This window comes from Marmota flaviventris, chromosome 2, assembly GCF_047511675.1.
Source record: "Marmota flaviventris isolate mMarFla1 chromosome 2, mMarFla1.hap1, whole genome shotgun sequence".
Taxonomy (NCBI): Eukaryota; Metazoa; Chordata; class Mammalia; order Rodentia; family Sciuridae; genus Marmota; species Marmota flaviventris.
In genome coordinates, this window is record NC_092499.1 from 73134675 (window position 1) to 73155027 (window position 20353).

General features: G+C 37.9%; 1 protein-coding gene and 1 non-coding gene across 2 annotated transcripts in view; both read right to left on the bottom strand.

The window, feature by feature from the left end:
• Positions 1–5979: 5979 nt before the first annotated feature.
• Daam1 (dishevelled associated activator of morphogenesis 1) overlaps positions 5980–20353 on the bottom strand; it is a 166822-nt gene continuing 152448 nt past the window's right edge. The window contains exons 21-25 of the mRNA XM_071607998.1: positions 17519–17626; positions 16087–16147; positions 13150–13281; positions 10053–10223; positions 5980–8726 (exon numbers count right to left, since the gene is read on the bottom strand). Of these exons, the coding sequence (XP_071464099.1) occupies positions 8517–8726; positions 10053–10223; positions 13150–13281; positions 16087–16147; positions 17519–17626 (682 nt within the window). The 3' untranslated portion in view covers positions 5980–8516. The remainder of the gene's footprint in view (positions 8727–10052; positions 10224–13149; positions 13282–16086; positions 16148–17518; positions 17627–20353) is intronic.
• Positions 10789–10851, bottom strand: LOC114088318 (small nucleolar RNA SNORD47). Its single transcript, XR_003581975.1, has one exon. It is a non-coding gene; the product is annotated as a small nucleolar RNA SNORD47 (small nucleolar RNA).

Consider the following 20353-nt stretch of genomic DNA (forward strand, 5'->3'; position numbering starts at 1 on the left):
TACATTGATTTTACAATAAAATCAATGCATGTGATTTTGGTGCATCCCGGATGGGGCCCCAAGGCCACATTACCACAGTGACCTAGTAAAGGAAACTCGTGGGATGTGCTCTGTGACCGCTAAAATGCAGTGTGCTCTCAGCAATTGCCCTTTGACCTTTCCCCTTCCCAAACAGCCAGGGCAAAAGCCGGGTTTCTTGGCTGTCACTGATAAACAGTGCAATCAGGACAGTTTGTTTAATTCAAGTAGTAAGTTGGCTGCTATGAATCCCCAGTGCCCAGGGGCTGGGAATCTCAGAAGCAGAATTACAGAATTCTATCATGGAAAGTTTTAGAACTACTCTCTCCAGATTCAAAGTGGGGGAAAAAAAAGATGTTTGAGAGACTGATCTGCTCATGACTGATAGCAGTAGGGACAACTCTGGAACTCAGAGTTCTTGGGTCTCATGTGTTGCTCAGATGTTAGTGGAAGAGAAGGGAACAGGCAGATGGGAGCAAGGTCTCTGTTGCCAGAGTCCAATGGGGAAAAACTCAATGCCAGTTGCCCTAGAGGTGTCATTTCCCCAGGTTATGATAGAGGATTTGTTCAGCGTTGCATTCATCCTTCAGCCGAGAGTTGGGTGCTATAGGGTTTTGCATGACCCTGCTGCTAGCAGTGCCCCTGACAGATATTGGAAGGCCAGGCTTTTAGTGGGAACTCAACAGCCATAAAACTGTCAGGTCACAGAACAGCTGCTGCTTTTCAGGTCAACTAGCTCACATTCAAGGCAGTAGGAGAGGAAATTTTCTGCAAAAGGCATTTTAATAGGATCTCTAAGAATGAAGCCTTTTCATGTGGTGTGCTTAATGAAGTTGGTTTGGAGTAAGGAAACAAGGGGGTGGGGGGGGGTGGGGAAGAGGAAGGTGAAGAGGGAGGGAAGGCTCTTCCTGTGAACATTCTAATGACCGGCAACTTGAAAAAAAAAAACATCTAAAACTGTAGATCTTAAAGGTTTATAGCCTGAACTCTCTGAAAGTGATTAACTCGCTAGTGACCAGCTGTTGCTTTTATTTTTTCCTCTGGCTTCTGAAGAGTTAACGAATAGACACTAGTCTAAAAGAATCTGGAGGTTTTAGGGACTGGGTCAGAATCTTGGAGAGTTGCTGGCATCTGAGAAGTCCAAAGAAGTATTAAGAAAAAATACCCTGTTGGGCTTCCCCCCACCCTTAAATAGACATACCCAGATATAAATAAACTGGGTAAGTCAAAAGGGCATGAAAAGTTACCAAAGGGGGCTTAGCTGAGGGGTTAGGGGTGGTTGAGTATGTTAAAGGAGTCAGGCGACTTGGACTGATATAGTGGGGAAGTTTCTTGGCCATGTGCACAGGGACTTTTCTTTTTAAAGTATTTGTATTTTAGAGCACTTTTAGGCTCACAGTAAAATTGAGAGGAAGGTACAGAGATTTCCCATATATCCCCAACCCCCACTTATGCACAACCTCCCCCATTATTGACATCACACACCAGATGGTACATTTGTTACAAATGATGAGCCTTCATTGACACATCACTATCATCTGAAGTCCATAGTTTACATATGGTTCACTCTTGATGTTGTATATTTTATGGGTTTGGACAAATGTATAATGACATTATACTACCACACAGAGTATTTCCACTGCCTCCCCCAATTCTCTGCACTCCACCTATTCATCTCTCTATTCTTCCCCTCCTGGCAACAATTGATTCTGCAGTTTTCCCTTTTTCATAAGTCATTTGAATGGAATCATGCAGCATGTAGCCTTTTTAGATTGGTTTCCTTCACTTAATAACATGCATTTAAGTATCCTCTATGTCTTTTCACAGCTTGATAGCTCATTTCTTTTTGGCACTGAATAATATTCTGTTATTGGGAGGTATAATGGCTTATTTGTTTATTCAACTACTGAAGGACATCTTGATTGCTTCTGAGTTTTGGCAATTATGAATACAGCTGCTATAATAATCTGTGTGCAGGTTTTTATTTGTTGGCCTGTTTATTTTATTTTTGATACTGATTCATATCCCCAGGCCCTTTTATTTTATTGAGACAGGGTCTCACTAAGTTGCTTAGGGCCTAAGTTGCTGAGGCTGGCTTTGAACTTGAGATGCTCCTGTCTGAGCCTCCCAAGCTGCTGGGATTACAGGAGTGTGCCACTGTGCCCAGCTTGTGTGAAGGTTTTTGTGTGGATGTGTTTTTCAACTCGTTTGGGCAAATTTCTGGGTTTCATGGTAAGAATGTTTTTAGTTTTGTAAGAAATTTACAAAGTATTCTCCAATGTGGCTGTACCATTTTGTATTCCCACCAGCAATGAATGATAATTCCTAGTGCTCCACCTCTTCGTCAGCATTTAGTGCTGTCAGTGTTCTGGATTTGGGCCACTCTAATAGGTGTGTAGTGGTACCTCATTGTTGTTTTAATTTGTATTTCCCTCATGACATATGGTGTGGAGCATGTTCTCATATACTATTTTTCACCTGAGGATCTTCTTCGATGAGATGTCTGTTCAAGTCTTTGGCTCATTTTTTTAAAATAAGGTTGTTTATGTTTTTACTGTTGAATTTTAAGTGTCTTTGTGTATTTTGGATAATATTCCTTTATCTGTCTTTTGAAAATACTCTCTCCCAGTCTGTGTATCTTGTCTTTTCATTCTCTTGACAGTGTCTTTTGCAGAGGATTTTAAAATTTTTCATATGTAGCTAGGTGCAGTGGTGCACACCTGTAATCCCAGCAGCTCGGGAGGCTGAGACACGAGAATCAGGAGTTCAAAGCCAGCCTCAGCAATGGCGAGGCAGCGCTAAGTAACTCAGTGAGACCCTGTCTCTAAATAAAATACAAAATAGGGCTGGGGATATGGCTCAGTGGTTGAGTATGCCTGAGTTCAATCCCTGGTACCAAAATAAATAAATAAATAAATAAAATTAAAAAAAAATAAAAAATTTCATAAAGTCCAGCTAGTCACTTGTTTCTTTTATTGTGTCTTTGGTGTTGGATCTATCTAAAAAAAATTATTGCCAAACCCAAGGTCATCCAGATTTTCTTCTATCTTAGCTCTAGAAGTTTTACAGTTTTGCATTTTACAATTAGGTCTGTGATTCACTTTGAGTTGGTTAGGGTCTGTGCCTCGGCTTATTTCTATTATTATTTTATCTTTGCATGTGGATGTCTAGTTGCTCCAAAATTATTTTTTAAAAGACAATTTTTGCTACATTGTATTTTGATATCTTTTCTTCTTTGTCAAACAGCAATTGGATACTGTGGCTCTATAGTCCATTGATCTCTCTATTCTTTCAATATAGTATTTCTTAAGTTGTATGGTGTCAGTCTTCCAACTTTGTTCTTCTTCAATATTGTGCCGGCTATTCTGGGCCTTCTGCTCTCAATATAAAACTTAGAATCAGTTTGTTGATAAACACAAAACAACTAGCTGGGACTGAGTCTATAGATCATCAAGTTGGGAAGAATGGATATCTTTTTTTTTTTAGGATGAAAAAGTTTACAATTTATTTGTATTTCCTTAAAGACTCATTTATACACTGATAATTGGATTTTCAATATTATCTGTTATGAATTACAAAAATGATAATTTACCCATAATTGGAGTGTTTAAAAATTATAGGATGAAAAAGCTTAAAATTTATTTGTATTTCCTTTTTTTTTTTGCCTTTGATATACTTTATTTTATTTTATTTTTTTAAATTTTTTATTGTTGGTTGTTCAAAACATTACATAGTTCTTGATATCTTAACAATATCGAGTCTTCCTACTAGTGAATATGAAATCTCTTGCTTGCTATTTATTTGGTTTATTTCTTACATCAGAGTTTTGCAGTTTTCCTCCTGTAGATCTTGTAAATATTTTGTTAGACTTTTAAATATGTACAGTATTTCACATTTAGTGTTTGCTAATGTGAATTGTCTTGTGTTTAAATATCAAATTCTACTCCTTCATTGCTGGTACATAGGAAAGTGATTGACTTCTGTGCATTTTTAACCTTGTATTCTGAAGCCTGACTTTTCCTTTTTTTAAGCAGTGGACAGAGTCACCTTGTCCTCCTCCCTGTTCCCAAATCATTGCTTAGCATCAATGGGAACATTCCTTGCTGAGCCCTACTCTTATCCTAAAAGAGTCAAGTCAGCCCCCAACCTGATCAGAGAGGAAACTTTCTCTAATCTGGAAGTGGAGGTGCAGACATTAACAAAAAATGCTCATTATCTAATGAGGGACTGTGGATCCTTTTGCCACAAAAATGTTCCTATGTGACCACATAGTGGTACAAAAAAATGGGAGGATGGTACTGAAAATAAGGATTGCAGAACCATTTTCTTTTTTCCTTCTCCTGGAGAAAGAAAACTGTAGACAGGGAAAAATAGAAAAGAGATGCTTTATTGAAATGACATAGGAAAAAAAAATTATACCTAGGAAACTCTTTTTCCCCTGAAAAGTCAAAACACACAAAGGTTTGATCAAAATAAAGATCTCCTTTGTCTGAAAATCCTGGTGTGCAGCCTTGGGCTCATGCTGTTTGTTTGGTACCATGGAAACACACTGTGGACAGCAGCAGATAAAAGCATGTCAGGGAAGAGACCAAAGGGCAGGTCTGATGTTTTCCTCACAAGACAGACAAAAAATAATCCTGATTGGTATTTGCTACCGAAAACACTAAACTCCTTGAAAACAAGAAACGCTTTCTTCCAGGGACCCTAAACGTTCTCTAAAAAGAATTCATAGATGTTTTAGTCATCCTTTAATTATAGATTCCACAGGTTTTTATTTTTGAGTGGAGTTCATATTATCAGGGGGGGAACAGGGATATACAGACTGAAAACAATGTACAGACCACACAGAGAAAATGAGCAATAACTCAATATACTGAAGGTTTATAAAGACCCCGAGGCAAGAACCCCAAGACCCCTGACTTTAAATCTATTCACGCATAGTCCAGCGGTTCTCAAGACTGGTGTTTATGGAACTAGGTGGTATCAAGGAGCTGTTAAGCTTTGAGAATTATTTATGTTTTCCATTTGAAAGGAAATAGCTGATGTTGTTTATATTAAAAAGGTCTCAAATGTTTTCTCTTCCAAAACATAGCTTTTGGAATAATTTTGTGCAAAGTAGTTAAGTCAAGCCTCACATAAATTCCCATTAAGTTACAGAAAAGGGGCAAAGTTCTGGGTGGGGATGTAACTTTGCCCTGCTTCTGAAGCACATTTTCCCTATTGTTGATACATTTGGGGTAATTGAATGGCTGTCAACTTAAGGGTAATGATCTGATTCCCCTCATTTCTATCAATACACCAAGGGTAACTGTGGGTCTAGGTGGTTCAGTACATAGCTCCACACTAAGATACACAAATAGGAAATGGAACAGATTGTGGGATGGAATAAAATATCTGACATGTGGATGAGTCTCTCCTATCTGAATGTCAGCTTCAGAGAACAATGTGGTCTTTGGATACTATATAGCTATCCAGTGACTTGGTGGGAAATAAGATGGTCAACAGTGGCAGAGTGATGTAGGTCCAATGGAAAACCCCCAACTTCCAAAGCATAGTTATAAACACATTTCTTGATCTGTTCAGGTGACAGTTCCCAATTGACTTATAGCAAAAATTAATTTTTAAAAAGGAAATGCTTCAAAATCTAAAAAAGCTTTTCATTCTGGTGACTATAGATTATTTTCTATACTCCCAGCAGAATAATTCCACCAGTAGTCCCACCATATGTAACACAAAAACCATTCAATTCACACATAAGACAAGAGGTAGTTTATGATAGCCCGGATGTACTGATTGCTGCCCCAGTTGAAAAACGACACTCTTCTGGATCCAGTATGTACAAGTTTAAAGATATGTGTGTGTTTCTGATTTAGTGAAAAATTTCCAGTATTTAAATTCAATGGTGGAACGCACAAAGAAGTTAGGTGATGGCATTTTAATAATTCATAGAAAGCATATATGTACACCCAATGAAGTCATCTTTATTGCATATTGCTATTTAAAAAAATGTACAGTCTCATAACACATACGACATTTTTTTTCTTGGTACTGTAACAACAGTCTTGCACCTAGAGACTAAGTGGTTCCAACTACTAAGCTAATAAGATACAAGACATATAATTAAGTTTACAAATTATAATGCTTTTTCTTTTTGGCATTAATTTAAAAAAACAAACAAAAACTTTAAAATACACACCCAAGAGAGAAAAGTGGCTACTTTACACCAGCACCAATCTAAAAAGTAGTTTGTTTTTTTTTGTTTGTTTGCTTGTTTTGTTTTCAACAATGGCACATGGAATTACCTGCACACAGTTTTCAGGGAAAGAAACCAAAAAATGGAAATGGCAAAGGAGGCCTACCAGGATGGCCATGACAAAATGAGGATGATTACCAAGGGCAAGAGGGACATGCTACACAAACTTGCTCCTTTTGTGACTCTCCTTCCACTAGTTCATTCCTTAAACTGTAAGACAAAGCCATTTTCAAAGTACAGTTCCAAAATTGAGCCAGACCAAATTTCTCCTACTATAAATAGAAAAAAAATATACATAGAGGCACTTTAGTTAAGGAACAGAGAAAACCATCATCCTATTCCACTCCCCCTCCTCTCCAAGCCTGTTTGAGCCTAGTCTCCAATTGCACCTTTAACATGGTGTAGTTGCAGACCTTGGTTAACTAGGAGCTGGGGGAGTGTAACCTCTGCTTTGTATTTATAACTGTCATTTGCAAGAGTCATTTGCTTCCATCGAATGGGTGGAAAGTCGCTAAGTTTGCAATGAGGAAAAAATGTAAAACCACAGCTCTTGACAACTCTTAGAGCATTATTTCACAGCTTTCGTACAGCACAGATACTTCGCCATCTGCACTAAGCATTGTAGTTTAGACAAATCATTTTTAAATAGTATGAGTTCTGTACAGCACGCACATTGATTTTTTTATTCATCCCTGAATATTCTGATTAGAACGTAAGCTCCTTGTGGGCAGGGACTCTGTCTTGCTCATCACTGTAGATCTACTATGCCTGGTACATAGTAGATACTTAATAAATATTTGTTAGTTGACTGAAGAACTCAATTTCGTGAGTAAATAATGTTCTAGTGCAACAGGAAAAACTACTCTCTCCACAGGAAACCCAACCACGACAGGATAGATGGAAAGAAAAGAGAAAACGTCAGCCCCACCCCACCTCCCACCCCACTACAAATAAATAAAGCAAAAAAAAAAAAAAGTAACAGTCCTCTTTATATATCATATAATTTAAGGATATTGAAAGTTGGTAGGTTAATGGTAAGCATCTATATTTTATTTTCTAATGTTCATTGTTTTTATTCATTTCTCCCTGAGAGCTTTATTTTTTTGGACTGAAATTTTACAGGTAGCTTTACTGACACACAATTTAAAATGACAACATATAACAGCAAACCACTTTAAATATACTCAGAGATAAATAGATCTGGGCATCTCTACTGATGTTGATATTTTGTGACACTCTAAGTGTCCTTTAGTCCAGACCTATATTTACAGAAGATGCAGGTTGTCCTACAAAACAGAAATAGAAAAGACAAAAAAAAAAAAAAAAAAAGGCACCCCATTAAAAAAATTTTAAAAATAATCTTTATCCTTTCAGAGAATTCTTCCTTTAAGTCTTGGGTGGAAATTTCTAAGATTTATATATCTATATTGTTAGAACAACAGGTACATTCTGGCAATCTTGTTCATTAACAAGGGCATGGGTTGCATTTAGATACTGTTTGATTTTTGTTTTTTTACCCAAAAGCAATTTAAAGAAATCATCAAGAGCACTTGGCAGAAAACTTGATGAAATTGGGGGGAAGGGGGAGAAACTGATGTTTAAGCTTTAAATATACAAAAGAATTTTCATTGACATTCTACATAATACAAATTGTGTGCAAGATGTTCTTGATAAACATTTACAGACTGTATCCCCAAATCAACATCAGGAATTTTAAGCTGATCCCATCAATTACTGATGTGATACTGGAACACCACATTGTCAACTATCAAAAAACCATTTTAAATCTATATTCTTCCAACTCCATTTTCACCAATGAAAATAATTTTAAAGTATAGCAAGCTTGGAAACTGTAAAATATTTCACAAGCTTTTTTTTTCTTTTTTCTTTTTTTATGCTAGGGAATGTCTGTCATCTCTTTTAGGAGATAGTTTTGTGCTTCTGAACAGTTACGGTGTTCAGGGAAAGAAAATGAGCCACACTCAATATGAATGCATATGCAAAGGGTTTCTGAGCACGAACGTTAACCGAAAATTTTTATCCATACATAGAGGTCTCCAGACGACACTCAGACTTCTATATACATTTTTACATATACACATACATTTACACACACACACATTCACACACACTCACAGATGAAGGAGGAAATTGCCACTGTTTGGATTGCAAGGCAGTGTAATGGAACGGTCTAGTCACTTCAAAGGGCTGCTACTGAGCTTTTTAGAAAAGTACTTGAGGAAAATTAAAAATTAAGTTTTGTGACCGGTCTCTCTCGGCTGCTGTCTGTCACCTGGTTGGAAATGCGTTTGCGATTCCGTTTCAGTTTAGAAAGGTCTTTGTCAAACACTTCTCCTGAGCGTAAAGCTGAAACGAGGTCATCAAACTCTCCACTTTCCTCGCTATTCTCTTTAGCTTTTCTTATTTTCCGCTCCCTTTCCCTTTGTTCTTTGAGCTGCAAATAGAAAGACACCTTTTAGAGAAGGGTTAAGATGTTGTATTTAAAAAAAAAAAAAAAGATGTTGTATTTTGTTTTCGGTGGGGATGAAGTCTGTGACATATGGTAGTGATTCAGTCACACCAAGCTCTGTTCACTTAAGCTGCTAAACTCTCTGGATGACACGAGAAAGGAGTAACTGGGACATGCATAAGATCTGACCGCAGAAATATTATGAATGGTGAAAAAAAAAAATGACCCTCACCATCTAGATTCTAGGAAAATCTCATTATATATTCTTGTTTATAAAAGAATAATTAGGCAATTCGTGTGTCTGTAATGGAAAAACAAAGTTTACACTATTAAATAGGACCCCCCACCCCAGGTCCTGCCCAACCCTGGTTTCTTGAAGGTATAGAGACTAAAGCAAAATGACCATCAGGCCACGCCTCCCATCAGACACTTGGTCTGCATCTGGCATTGATGTCTGGAACAGGTTGCTGTTAATAAAAGTCAAACAAAACACAGACAATATAGAAAATTTTGATAATTGAGATAAAAAGCATTCTTTATTTGGTTACCAACAGATAACCACTGCTACTGAGCTTTTTAGAAAAGTACTTTTTGGGGCTTTATACTACCACCATAATTTTCTATGCTAACATTTATTTTACAAACGAAATACAACAAAAATGATTTCATGTGGAAATCATTTTGTAAGCTTTTGTGGATGATTAAATATTCTTTGAAGGCAAGTCTTTTAAAAGACTCCACAAATATTTTACTAAAGAGCTACTACACCAATGATTACATGATATTCTACAATATTTCACCATGTGGCTATTAGAACCGATGCCCTATTGGTAAATGTTTAGATTGCTTTCAGTTTAGAACTAGTATTAAAAAAAATGCTGCTTTCTTTGTGCAAATTTGTGATTATTTCGTTTTTAATTACTTTTTTTTTTTAGTTGTCAATGGACCTTTATTTAATCAATTTATTTATGTATCTATATGTGGTGCTGAGGATTGAACCCAGTGCCTCACACATGCCAGGCAAGTGCTCCACCACTGAGCTACAACCCCAGGCCCAAATTTGTGATTATTTCCTTAGAGTAATTTCTAAGAAGTGGAGTTCCAGATCAAAGGATCTTGGATGTATTTTTTTTTTTTTTTTTAAGTTTTTGGAGCTGTACCCTCAAATTGCCCAAGAGAGATCTGATAAAGTCCCAGGAACTTTCTAGAGAGCACAGCCATGCCCACCTTCTTGCCAGCCCAGCAAGGGCATCTAAAGAGCAAGGCAGCTGAGAACTTCTAGGGCTGGACCCGGCCGAGGATGCCCCTCACCTGTGCCTCCATTCGAGCTCGCCGCTCTTCCTCCTCCTTCCTTTTTCTCATGTTCTCATTCTCTTGCTTCGCTTCTGACACAGCTTGAAGGAACTGATCAAAAATGCCGAAGAACTCATCCGGCTGTATTTTGCCAGCCTCTTCCCCAAAGTGCTTCACTGCTTTGGTGAACTGGAGAAAAGAAGATTTTTAAGAAGCTCAGTGTTTTAACAGAATACCAGGATCAAATGGAAATCTCCCTAGAAGGACAAAAGCTCAAATGGAATCAAACATAACTTAACAGATTTTAGCAGGCCCGTTTTACCTTCAGCAGCTGAACACGTCTGTTCATCCCTTCTAAAGTGAGAATATTAACATGCTTCAAATTTGGAAACCATTTTATTCCTTTCCACCTCATTTCAGCTTAACATCTAAGACTACCTCCTATGACTTTTTATTAACTAAACAATAGTAAAAACAAGAAAGCAAAATATTGAAGGGCAGAACACCCAAGACACAAAAACTAATAGCAAGCTCAGCAGGGGTAGGAAACCTTGTACTTTTAACTTGTCTTTGAAGTAGTTTAATATCATTTATTGGTGCCATATGGTGAATATCGAAAGCAAATGGGATCCAGTACTTCTTAGCTGCTTTTCCTAATCATAAATAATGTTAGTATTGTTATAATATTTCCAGGGTCCTAATTAGAAAACAATAACTGATTATGGAGTCACTCCTGCAACCCCCATTTTTTTTTAACCTCAGTATCAAAATGGAATGGTTTTAACATTCATTTGGCAGAATCATTACATCACTGGTTGCAACCCCTTACTTTTGACTGAGAAAAATAATTTTATTTCAACCCTTTATCCCAGAAAGCCTTTCAGTATCAAATCTTTCTAAAACTGCCAAAATGTAAAATATTAAGGGAAAACTTAAAAAATTTAAATTTAAATATATAGTAACAAAAGAAGAACATCCAGTTTCTTTTTAAAAGTTTCAACTGTTTCTCTTTTCAGTTCTTTCAGTAGTTCATAACTCAGGACAATCCACTTTCAACTGTCTGCATTATGATAACCACATTCAAGGCCAGTTGGGCAGTTTCTTCTGTAAGGGTCTGAGGCTTCTAGGCCTCAACTACCAAGGACAGTGCTCCCAGCTTCAAAGACAAAATGAATTTTCTTTCTCTATGTCTAATCACTCACTTAAGATTTTTCAGACTTTATTTAGACCATGACAGATTTTTGAAGTTCGCTCAAACTCAAAAAAGTTTCTAATTGATTTTACTTGCCTTTATTATATTGCTGTTTTTCAGATATTTTGATAATACTATGGAGCTTAATGGGAACGTTTTCAATATTCTTTAAAAAGCCAACTTCAGCTAAAGTTATGCATCTATATAGATATAAATATTTACATGACATTTTATAATTAATATTTCATATTTTAAAATTTATAGTATTTTAAAACAATTTTTCTTTTTTACTGTGGAGTTATTTTCAATATTTTACTTATTTGGAAATTTTCTATTATTAAAAAGGGCCCTTTAGGGGAAAACATAATGTTCTTCACGCACCGCATTATAGTGCTCCAGCTTGCTCCATGGTTTTATAAGCTAATTTCTAAAAGTTCTGGTATGAACAAAATTGCAATAAACAGTCGACAACTGAGTTTCTAAAACATTTAAGTTCATGTACTTCAATGCATCGTGAATGATCTTGTTATCTAGGAATTCTAGTGATGATGAAATTATATGTATTTTAGTCTCAGAAATCTGAAGGAGACTAGGGCTAGATTAAAGTCCCCTACCCACAACACAAAGTAGGTTTCATAAGTGTGTGCGCCTGTAAATGTGTTTAAATAAAAACGAACTATCCAGTTTTCTCTTACAAAAATGTTTGCGCTCCTTGAGGAGATAGGTACTTTGCTGGGGTATCAGGGCAGGAGGCAACTCTTCCTTCAGAGTGCACCCTCCAAAGTGGTAGATCCCACAAAAAGTAGAAATGGGGGCTTTCACAGTGAAGGTTCAAACCAAGGTTGTTGCATCATTTGACTGATTTCCAGTGTGGGATATTAGAGGTTGGACCTCAGAAAGGAGCAGTTACTTGAACATATATAATCTTCTCATTTATTTCATGAGGCTGAAGAGTGAGTTTACTGTTGAGATTAGTTGACACTTGTGAACACAGTCCACTTCTGAACTTGAACTAGAGTCTGTATACCCTTACGTGACCAATCATCCACACCTACAACTCAACAGGACCACTGAAAAATGACAGGAACTACAAGTTTGGAAGGAAAGATTGAAGTAAAAGAACAGCGTGGTGGCAAATGAGAGATGGGTCAAGCTGAAGAACTCCATGGCATATGGTAGGGGCTTAACATCACTTAAAAAAAAATGAGAAGCGGAGAGAAAAACAGAATGTGTACCCGTGTATGTATATTAAAGAAGAAATAATTGAGGTGGTGGGGGAGAGAGAACAAGGGTATGGAGGCTTATTTAAAAGTCTTGGTTAGCTGCCAATGAAAACTTTTTCTCCACAGGAAAATAAAATTTGAAATAGCAAGAATCATAAAAAGAAATGTCTTGCTAAAACTAAAAAAACAAAACCAACAACAAAAACAACCACTTGTCATGAAACTGTGAACTAATATGCATCTAATTTAATGAGTTTTGCTGGTAGTGTCCTGTCTTCTTAAAGTTCTCAGACAAGTATATGCCTAAAGAGGTCTGAAGCATGTGGCATTTGTTATACCTGCTCCTGTTCATCATCTATTCTAGTTTCCAGAGATAAGCACATGAATCCAAAAGGAAGCAAGAGAAAACTGTCAGTATTTACTGGTTTTACACCATCCCAAGCCTTCAAGATCTTGCTAACCTAAAGGTAACACAGACCATTTAGGCAACAAGGGTATGTTTCAATGAATTACAGTCCTGGAGATGAAAATCTACCCAAGCAATGAACAACAATGGAATCTGGAAAACAGTTATCTGCTATTTTATTTCCTGAACCATGATATTTGGATCCCATTCCTGCTGTTCCCCAAAAAGCATCATATCTGAAAGTAACAAGTGAAAACCCAGCCCAGTCAAACAGTGTGCTAGAGGGAAATTTACCAGGTCTTTAGCTTCTGCTAGAAGATCTTCAACATCGGAGAAGCTGAAGCTGGCTAAGGTGATGAACTGGCTGACAACGGAAACAAACTTATCTCCAGGCTGCGAGGGCTGAGACTTCTGATATTCCAGTTCCTTAAACAAAGGAAATGGAGAATGATAACATAGGCTTCAAATATAGGCAAACTTTGTCTCTTATCCTATATTCCTCAAATTTAATCACTCAGCTTGGACAACACATCTAAAATATCTTGTCATACTCTAGCTTCACCTACCCTTGCTCACACCATACCAGAGACAGGGCCCTATACATGTGCATTTTATAAAACAGCAATTTAACCAATTATCTGAATATTTTCTCAGTGCAATCTCTTATTCTGACTTTAGAAGGTAAGCAAAAAAAAAAAAAAAAAAACTAATAGAAGTTAAACAAATAAGCAAATTGGATTCAAAGGGATTGTGAGTGAAAGTAAGAGACTTTGATGGTTGATATTCTGTACTCCGAGTTCTAGTGGCTTGTTTTTTTTCTTTTTCCTTTTCTGCCAAATCTATTTACTTCCTAAACCCTGGTATCTAGGTCAACAGAATTCCAGTTGTAGAGTCAGACACCATAATCACCTACCATTTGTTTTCCTGTCCATACCATCAGGTTTTTGTGAGTAGGCAGGCAGAATAACTAGTTTCTTATTAATTTTCTATATTCTCCATTACCATGTTAAGGAACATACCGGTGATTCACATCAAATTTCAATAATTAATTTCTACCATTGCAAGATACCCTTTCTTACTGAATGCCTACAGCACCTCCACGAGTAAGGCATCTTGATCCCCATCAAGATTTAGAGAGATTTAATTCTTTGCCCAAAGTCAAGAGGCTGACCAGAGATAGAGGCAGAATTTGAAGTTTGGTCTGTCTGCCTCCAGAGTCTCAGCAACAGCGATGCAGTGCACCTACTGACTTAACTTGATCCCCTTATTTTATTTATTTATTTTTTTGGCACCTGGTTTAGCAAAGAGATTAAGAAGCAGGAGTCACAGGCTGTGAATTCTGACTCAGCTTTCCCCATGGCAAGCTGCTCTGGACCTTAGTGGCTTCATTTTTCAAAGGAGGGGAATATCCATCTCAACATGAGGATCAGTGAAATTATAGAAGTGAAAACTTATAAAGTATGGAGCTGACTCTCACTGGAAGAAACTGCCACCATTCTAGTACTCTGGCTGGAAAGTGTAAGTGCATGCTGGATATAGGGATGGGAAAGCCATCTTAGTGTGTTTCATTAATGTATTATTTTTAAAATTCCATCTCTGATATCTTTAAACAATATAATTAATTGGGCAAAGCACAATTAGGACACATGAATATTGGGCAGGCCACGCTCTGCCTCCCAGTGTTTTCTTGCGAGGCTACACCTTGACATTTAAGCTGCCAGGGGGAGCAGAAGGCTTCTTCAGCGCCTTTTCCATGCAGAATGTGATGTAGTACATATGACTCAGAGGATGCAGAGACTCAGCAACACTCTCCTTTAAAAAAAATTCAAAACCAGGACTTCCTTGGAACATGGCCCCTCCACCTCCCTGGCCTTGGTCTGAGTTAGCTCAGATGCAAGGGTCTGAAAGTCCATTATCAGGCTTAGGACTGTCAACTGCCATCCTAGTCTCCAGAAAGTTCCCATGGGGAGGAAAAAGCACCTGAGTGAAGGTTATTAAACATGTCTTGCCCAAAGTGCCCTGATCCAGCCTGGTCTTTCTCTGAAGGCTGGGGAGAACTGTCTATATGTTCTACAACTTTGGGCCAATGACACAGGGGCTAAGAGAAAGAGTTTACTTTTAGCACCTTCAACCCTTGTCCTGCAAAACCCCAAACAACCCTTATATGCTCCTAAATTTATAAAAACAAAAAATTAGATGTTATGATTTTAACCTTTTATAAGTAGTATGCCTTAAATGAATTCAGTACTCTCTATGGCATAATTTTGTGATTAAAAAAAAAAAAAGGAGGGAAGGTCTCTGTAGCATTGTGATAAATGATCTGGAAGATATTTAAGAGAGGGGCACCTTTCCAAGTTGCCTGGATCAGTCTCCTTCACCAAGTGCAGTCCAGAGCTAGGCGTCTTCTCCAAAGAGAGCTTGCCAATGATCCCCTTTGGCTGTCTTGATTCCCATCCCTGGCCTTTCTTTCACTTAGAGGTAGCGCATTTGCACAGTACCCGCCTGGCATTATGACATATTTCATTTCTCCCAATCCTCTCTGCCTGTGAGACCAGGGTCCAGGTTGTCTCATGTAAACTGGCACAGCCTCCCTCTGTGCATCTATTTGTCCCATTCTCCCTCTGATCTGTGCTAGTCCACAAACCTCCAGACTACCCTCAATCCAGTCCCTTCCTTTAGGCACCTTTGTAATCATTGTGCTTATCTGGTCATGACATTATGTGGAGAACTGGCTTCTCTTAATGATTGCAACACTAGAGGGCAAGGATTCCAAATCCTGTGACCCCTTCCCTTCAGCATGGCTGGCACACCCTAGCATCTGCCTGGTAAATACTCGGCAAAGGACTGGCTCAAAGACAGCAGAGAAGTTCTTTTGCTCTACTGAAGGTAAACATCAGATAGTAATAGGACTTGGAGACTGAAAGGGTCCTTGAAGATTGTCTAGCCCAGCTCGCTCATTTGGACAAGACTTGCCTCCTAGGTAAATTGGTGGTACTCCAGGTCTACTTCTAGCTACTGCTATAGTGACTCACCTACTACCCACAACTGAGCCACCAAGCTGGACACAATATAAGACCCATCTTGGCTTCTTGGTGATTGCTCTTTTTTTTTCAGCAAATGTTCATCCTGGGCAGGTCACGAGCCAAGGCAACCCACAGCTCCTGTGCTGAAAGTCACCAGCACCATGGATGGCAAAGAGACTGGGACTCAGAGAGGGAAACAAATACTCACTGTCTCCACTGCTTTCAAGCCACTTCTCAAGGTACTTATTTCCTTGTCCAGCTCAGTCATGCTGTTATAAAAGGTAACATTTTAGTAATCAGCATTCGATTTAAGTGGATTAAATATATAACGGTTTTAAATATTTCACACTTAGAAGTTCATACCAGTTTATTTTAAATGTTTTTGAAAAAAATTCCCTTCCTTGTTTGGATCTCACAGAAGGACCACATCTTAAATTTATGGAATTTAGGTACAGAATTATGTTTTCTGTTTTCCACAGCCAGCAGGTATATTTTACAGGTTAAAAATAGCAAAAGAGAAATGTCTCCCATGTGTACAGAAATATTTTATGCTTCAGCCTCAAAAAATTCTCTCTGCAGTGAGTTACTATATGTAGAAATACATTTCTTGCCATACTTGGCTCTCTTTGAGAGAGCAAAAGAAACTGGCTTACCCACAATCACATCCATCAATATACGACTTTTCACCAAGGCTCTGGTAATGTATTACAAAGTAATGTCACATTTCAGTCAGCAATGACTTTTTTTCAAGATTGTACTAACTCATCTTATTTTCATTGCCTTTTACTTTTTATTAGAGAAAGATTCCTGAGCTTCTCCTATAATGCTTTCTATTTCATGGCTTTTAAACAACAGAGATTAAAACTTCATTCTTACAGATATTTCACAACAAAGAAACTCACCAATACTTCATTTACTTTAATATTTTATTTTCATGGTGTATTTACATGGTATATTTCTACCCAATTCTACAGAGGGAATAAACTAGCCTGATTATCGGACTTTTCGAAGTCAGAGTTAAAAAAAAAAAAAAGAGATGCAGTTTAGATATACGTATTTTTTTTTTTTTTTTAAAGAGTCAAAAGTGGGAGGGAAGAACTGTAAGGAAAAATTGCCTGCTCTTCAGTCTCTGAAACATGGTGTAAAGTTTCTGGTGAAAGTTTGGCAACTTCCCATTGTATTTTTAGTTTCTTGATCTGCATATAGACTGCTTCCCATTAGAGTGTTGCCTTGGTTTCAGGGAGTGTGTTCATATGTGAAAATTACTAGAGACACCCTTACATGTTTGTAAGTCTCCATTTGCCTAACCACGCATCCTCCTTCAACTTAGGTGGCTCCTTCCTGTGTTTAATAGAACTGCACTTTAAAGGCATCACTGAAACCATATTCTTTTCCTATACTCTTTAATAACTCAGAATATTAGGTTATATAGACCTAGAAAAATCTATATTTCAAAACCTTGTAACATTTGAATGATTTGAATACAATTCAAACTTTATGTCATGTAACGTTTGGAGGAAAACAAACAGGAGGACCCAGGTCATACAGTTTACCTCATGCAATGCTAGGAAACCTTCTCAATGGCTAACCTACAGTCCAGGTGATTGACAGAACTGCAATAATTCACTAAGAGTACTTACTTTACTTTTGCTGCTTGAGGAATATCCCGCAATTCTTCATTTAGATTGAGAACCTTGGGGTATTTATTTTCCACAATAGTTATTAGATAGTGCAAAAGGGTAATGTTCCTACAATTAAAGAAAGGAAGCGCATTCAACATAATTAATCTGCGTATGATTTATATGCTTAAGAGGCAGAACCCACAGTAATGCTAGACTCCTGCATTAACTTTATAATTTGGGGGTTCCGGTAAGGCAGGGGCTCTCAAAAGCAGAGGAGAATGAGAGCCTAAAAAGAAATGGTTAGGATAAGAATTATATTTTTATAATTCTTATAATTTTTATAATTCAAGGACGTTGCCCTTGGTGACAAAAGTGAATCTGAACCATCGCCAATGGAGAGAAGATCAAGTTTACCTTTATAGAAGATCCATCCCCAAATGGGGTGTGCCATGCAAATTCATAGCAAGCAGAATTAGGTGGACTGGGGTAAGAAGTGAGAGATGTTTCACCCACCAAAGAGAGTAGCTATTTTCAAGACTAGAAGTACTTGAAATACTTTTCAAGTCTAAAAACCAACTCACTGATAACCATTATTACTCAAGATTTCATCCAAAGGGCAGACAGAAAGTTAGAAAGTCTCCTATTTCAGGGCTGAACCTGGAAGTGGGCCATAACTGTGCCATCAAGTATATGACATCCTCGCAGCTGTGAATACAGTTCTACTTTTAGCAACACTTCAGCTCTTAACTGCATAACCCTTAGTACTTAAAATGGTTGGCTGTGCCAACTCCCTCTCTAGTGGTGAGGGTGGTGACAGGGCTGAACCCTGACTGACCCAGATTGAAAAGGGTGGGGGGAGTGTCTGATAACACTATCAGGCAAAGCTGTGTTAGTCTGGTCCTGCTGTCACCAACTCTGCCGCACATTACAATCACCTGGGATCCAGATGCCTGGGCCAATCCCAAAGGCTCATTTAATTGGAATAAGGTGGGGCCAGGCATGGATGTTTGTTAAAATTCCCTGGTGACTCTAATATGCAGCTAGCACCAAGAACTAATCTACCGAAGTTTCCATAACCAGGAGGATACAAATGCATTTCTCTAGAAGCATTTCTATAATATGGGTAGTTTGCTAATTTGCAACACTAAATAATAATATTCCTGCCCACATCTAGCCAAAGTGAATCAGAATTGCCATTTTCTTTCCTATATCCATGAAAAGCATTTCTGATTATGTTTGCAGCTTCATACATATGATACATTCCTAATCCTCAGTCAAGGACTCATATTTTTAAAAATTCCTTTATTTTTCTTCAATAATCAGAAAACAGTTGCCCGGCAAATCAAAATAGTGGCCAATAATTCTGACCACTTAGGATTCCGGCGTTTAGCTGTGTCTTTCCAACTGTATTCTGCTGTTCATAAAACCTACCTATCTGCCCTGGTGCCTCTCACCTAAGGGGTAAAGGGAGGGCATGAAATGCCAGATACCATCACAGGAAAGAGTAGTGCTACTTTTCTCCATTTTCATAGAAAAATGCTTTGTTATTTAGAGCAATTGAGATAACTTTAACTATACAGACCTTTCTTATTGCAGAAAGCCTTGAAATCAGGTCAGACATTTCTGCATTTGTTTGCTATCCAAATAACACCCCATTTGACTAAATACAAATTCTTGAAGAATGAACAACTAAACAGCCACACATTTGACTACTCCCTGATGGTCACCAGGAGCTTGAGGCTTCCCTGCTGACTGTGTCTCCATTAAGCAGTTTGGTGATATCCAGCTGAACAAGTGTTGAATGTGTGACTGCTCAATGGCCACGTGCTACATTAGGCACTGTGATATAGACACATTGATGCTACATTTGGGGATGAAATATTCACAGGCAGAAAAAGGAAAAAGAAAGATCAGAAAATGTTTTGATTTATTCTTTGAAAATGTTTGTTCATTAGATTAATTCTATAACAAGCTAAATGAGTCAATAATCACATAAGTACGAGGTTATTGGTGAGTGTGTGAGTGTGTGATCTGCCTCTGTGTGTGCATGCATATGCAGTCGAAGAGAACATTCTTTCTTAAAAAGGTCACTGCTCCTAATATGCAAATCAGAGACTGCCAGTCCCTGGTCCAACCTCCAAATAAGACCCATCTGTTGGCAAGGGCAGAACTATAGACAAACCAACAGAACAGGTGTTAAAGACCTGTGAGGATAAATACCTTGCTTGGGGTGACCTTAAGCAAGCATTTTATCTGACAAACAGTTGATAACAGATTTGGCTTGTGAATTTCACAGGCTGTTGTGACCATTAAATGTGAAAGTGCTCTGAAAAGGATCAAGTCCTCACATTAAAAGTAAGGTGGCAAAGCTATAATACAACAGCTGGTCTTCATCACTCCTCCTCTCCATGATACAAAAATGACAGCTTAGCCCATTTCCTATTTCTTTTAAGATGGATTGAGAGTTGCCATATGCTATGCTTCACTAACTCTATTGAAAATATAGGGTAAAAAGCCTCATTAACTGGGAATAATTAGGATGAACAGCCAATACCCCTAAAAAGATTTGGGTGCAGAGCAGCTTACCTTAGAAACAATTGTGTAAGTTCCTTTGAAGTCAGTGAGAACCTTGCAGAAACAAAGCTCTCAGGGAAACTAGAGTTAATATGTGTAATGACCCTACCTGCCATCGACACAAGAGCATTTTCATGTCTTGGTGTTTCTAACCAGAGTCTGTTCACCTAAACTGCAGCGTTGGACACTTTCTAGGAAGCATTTTAATGAGTCTTGGGATGACCAGCTGAATACCAATGGCCAAAATGCATTTATGCATCACAAGTTTTTTGGATAGCT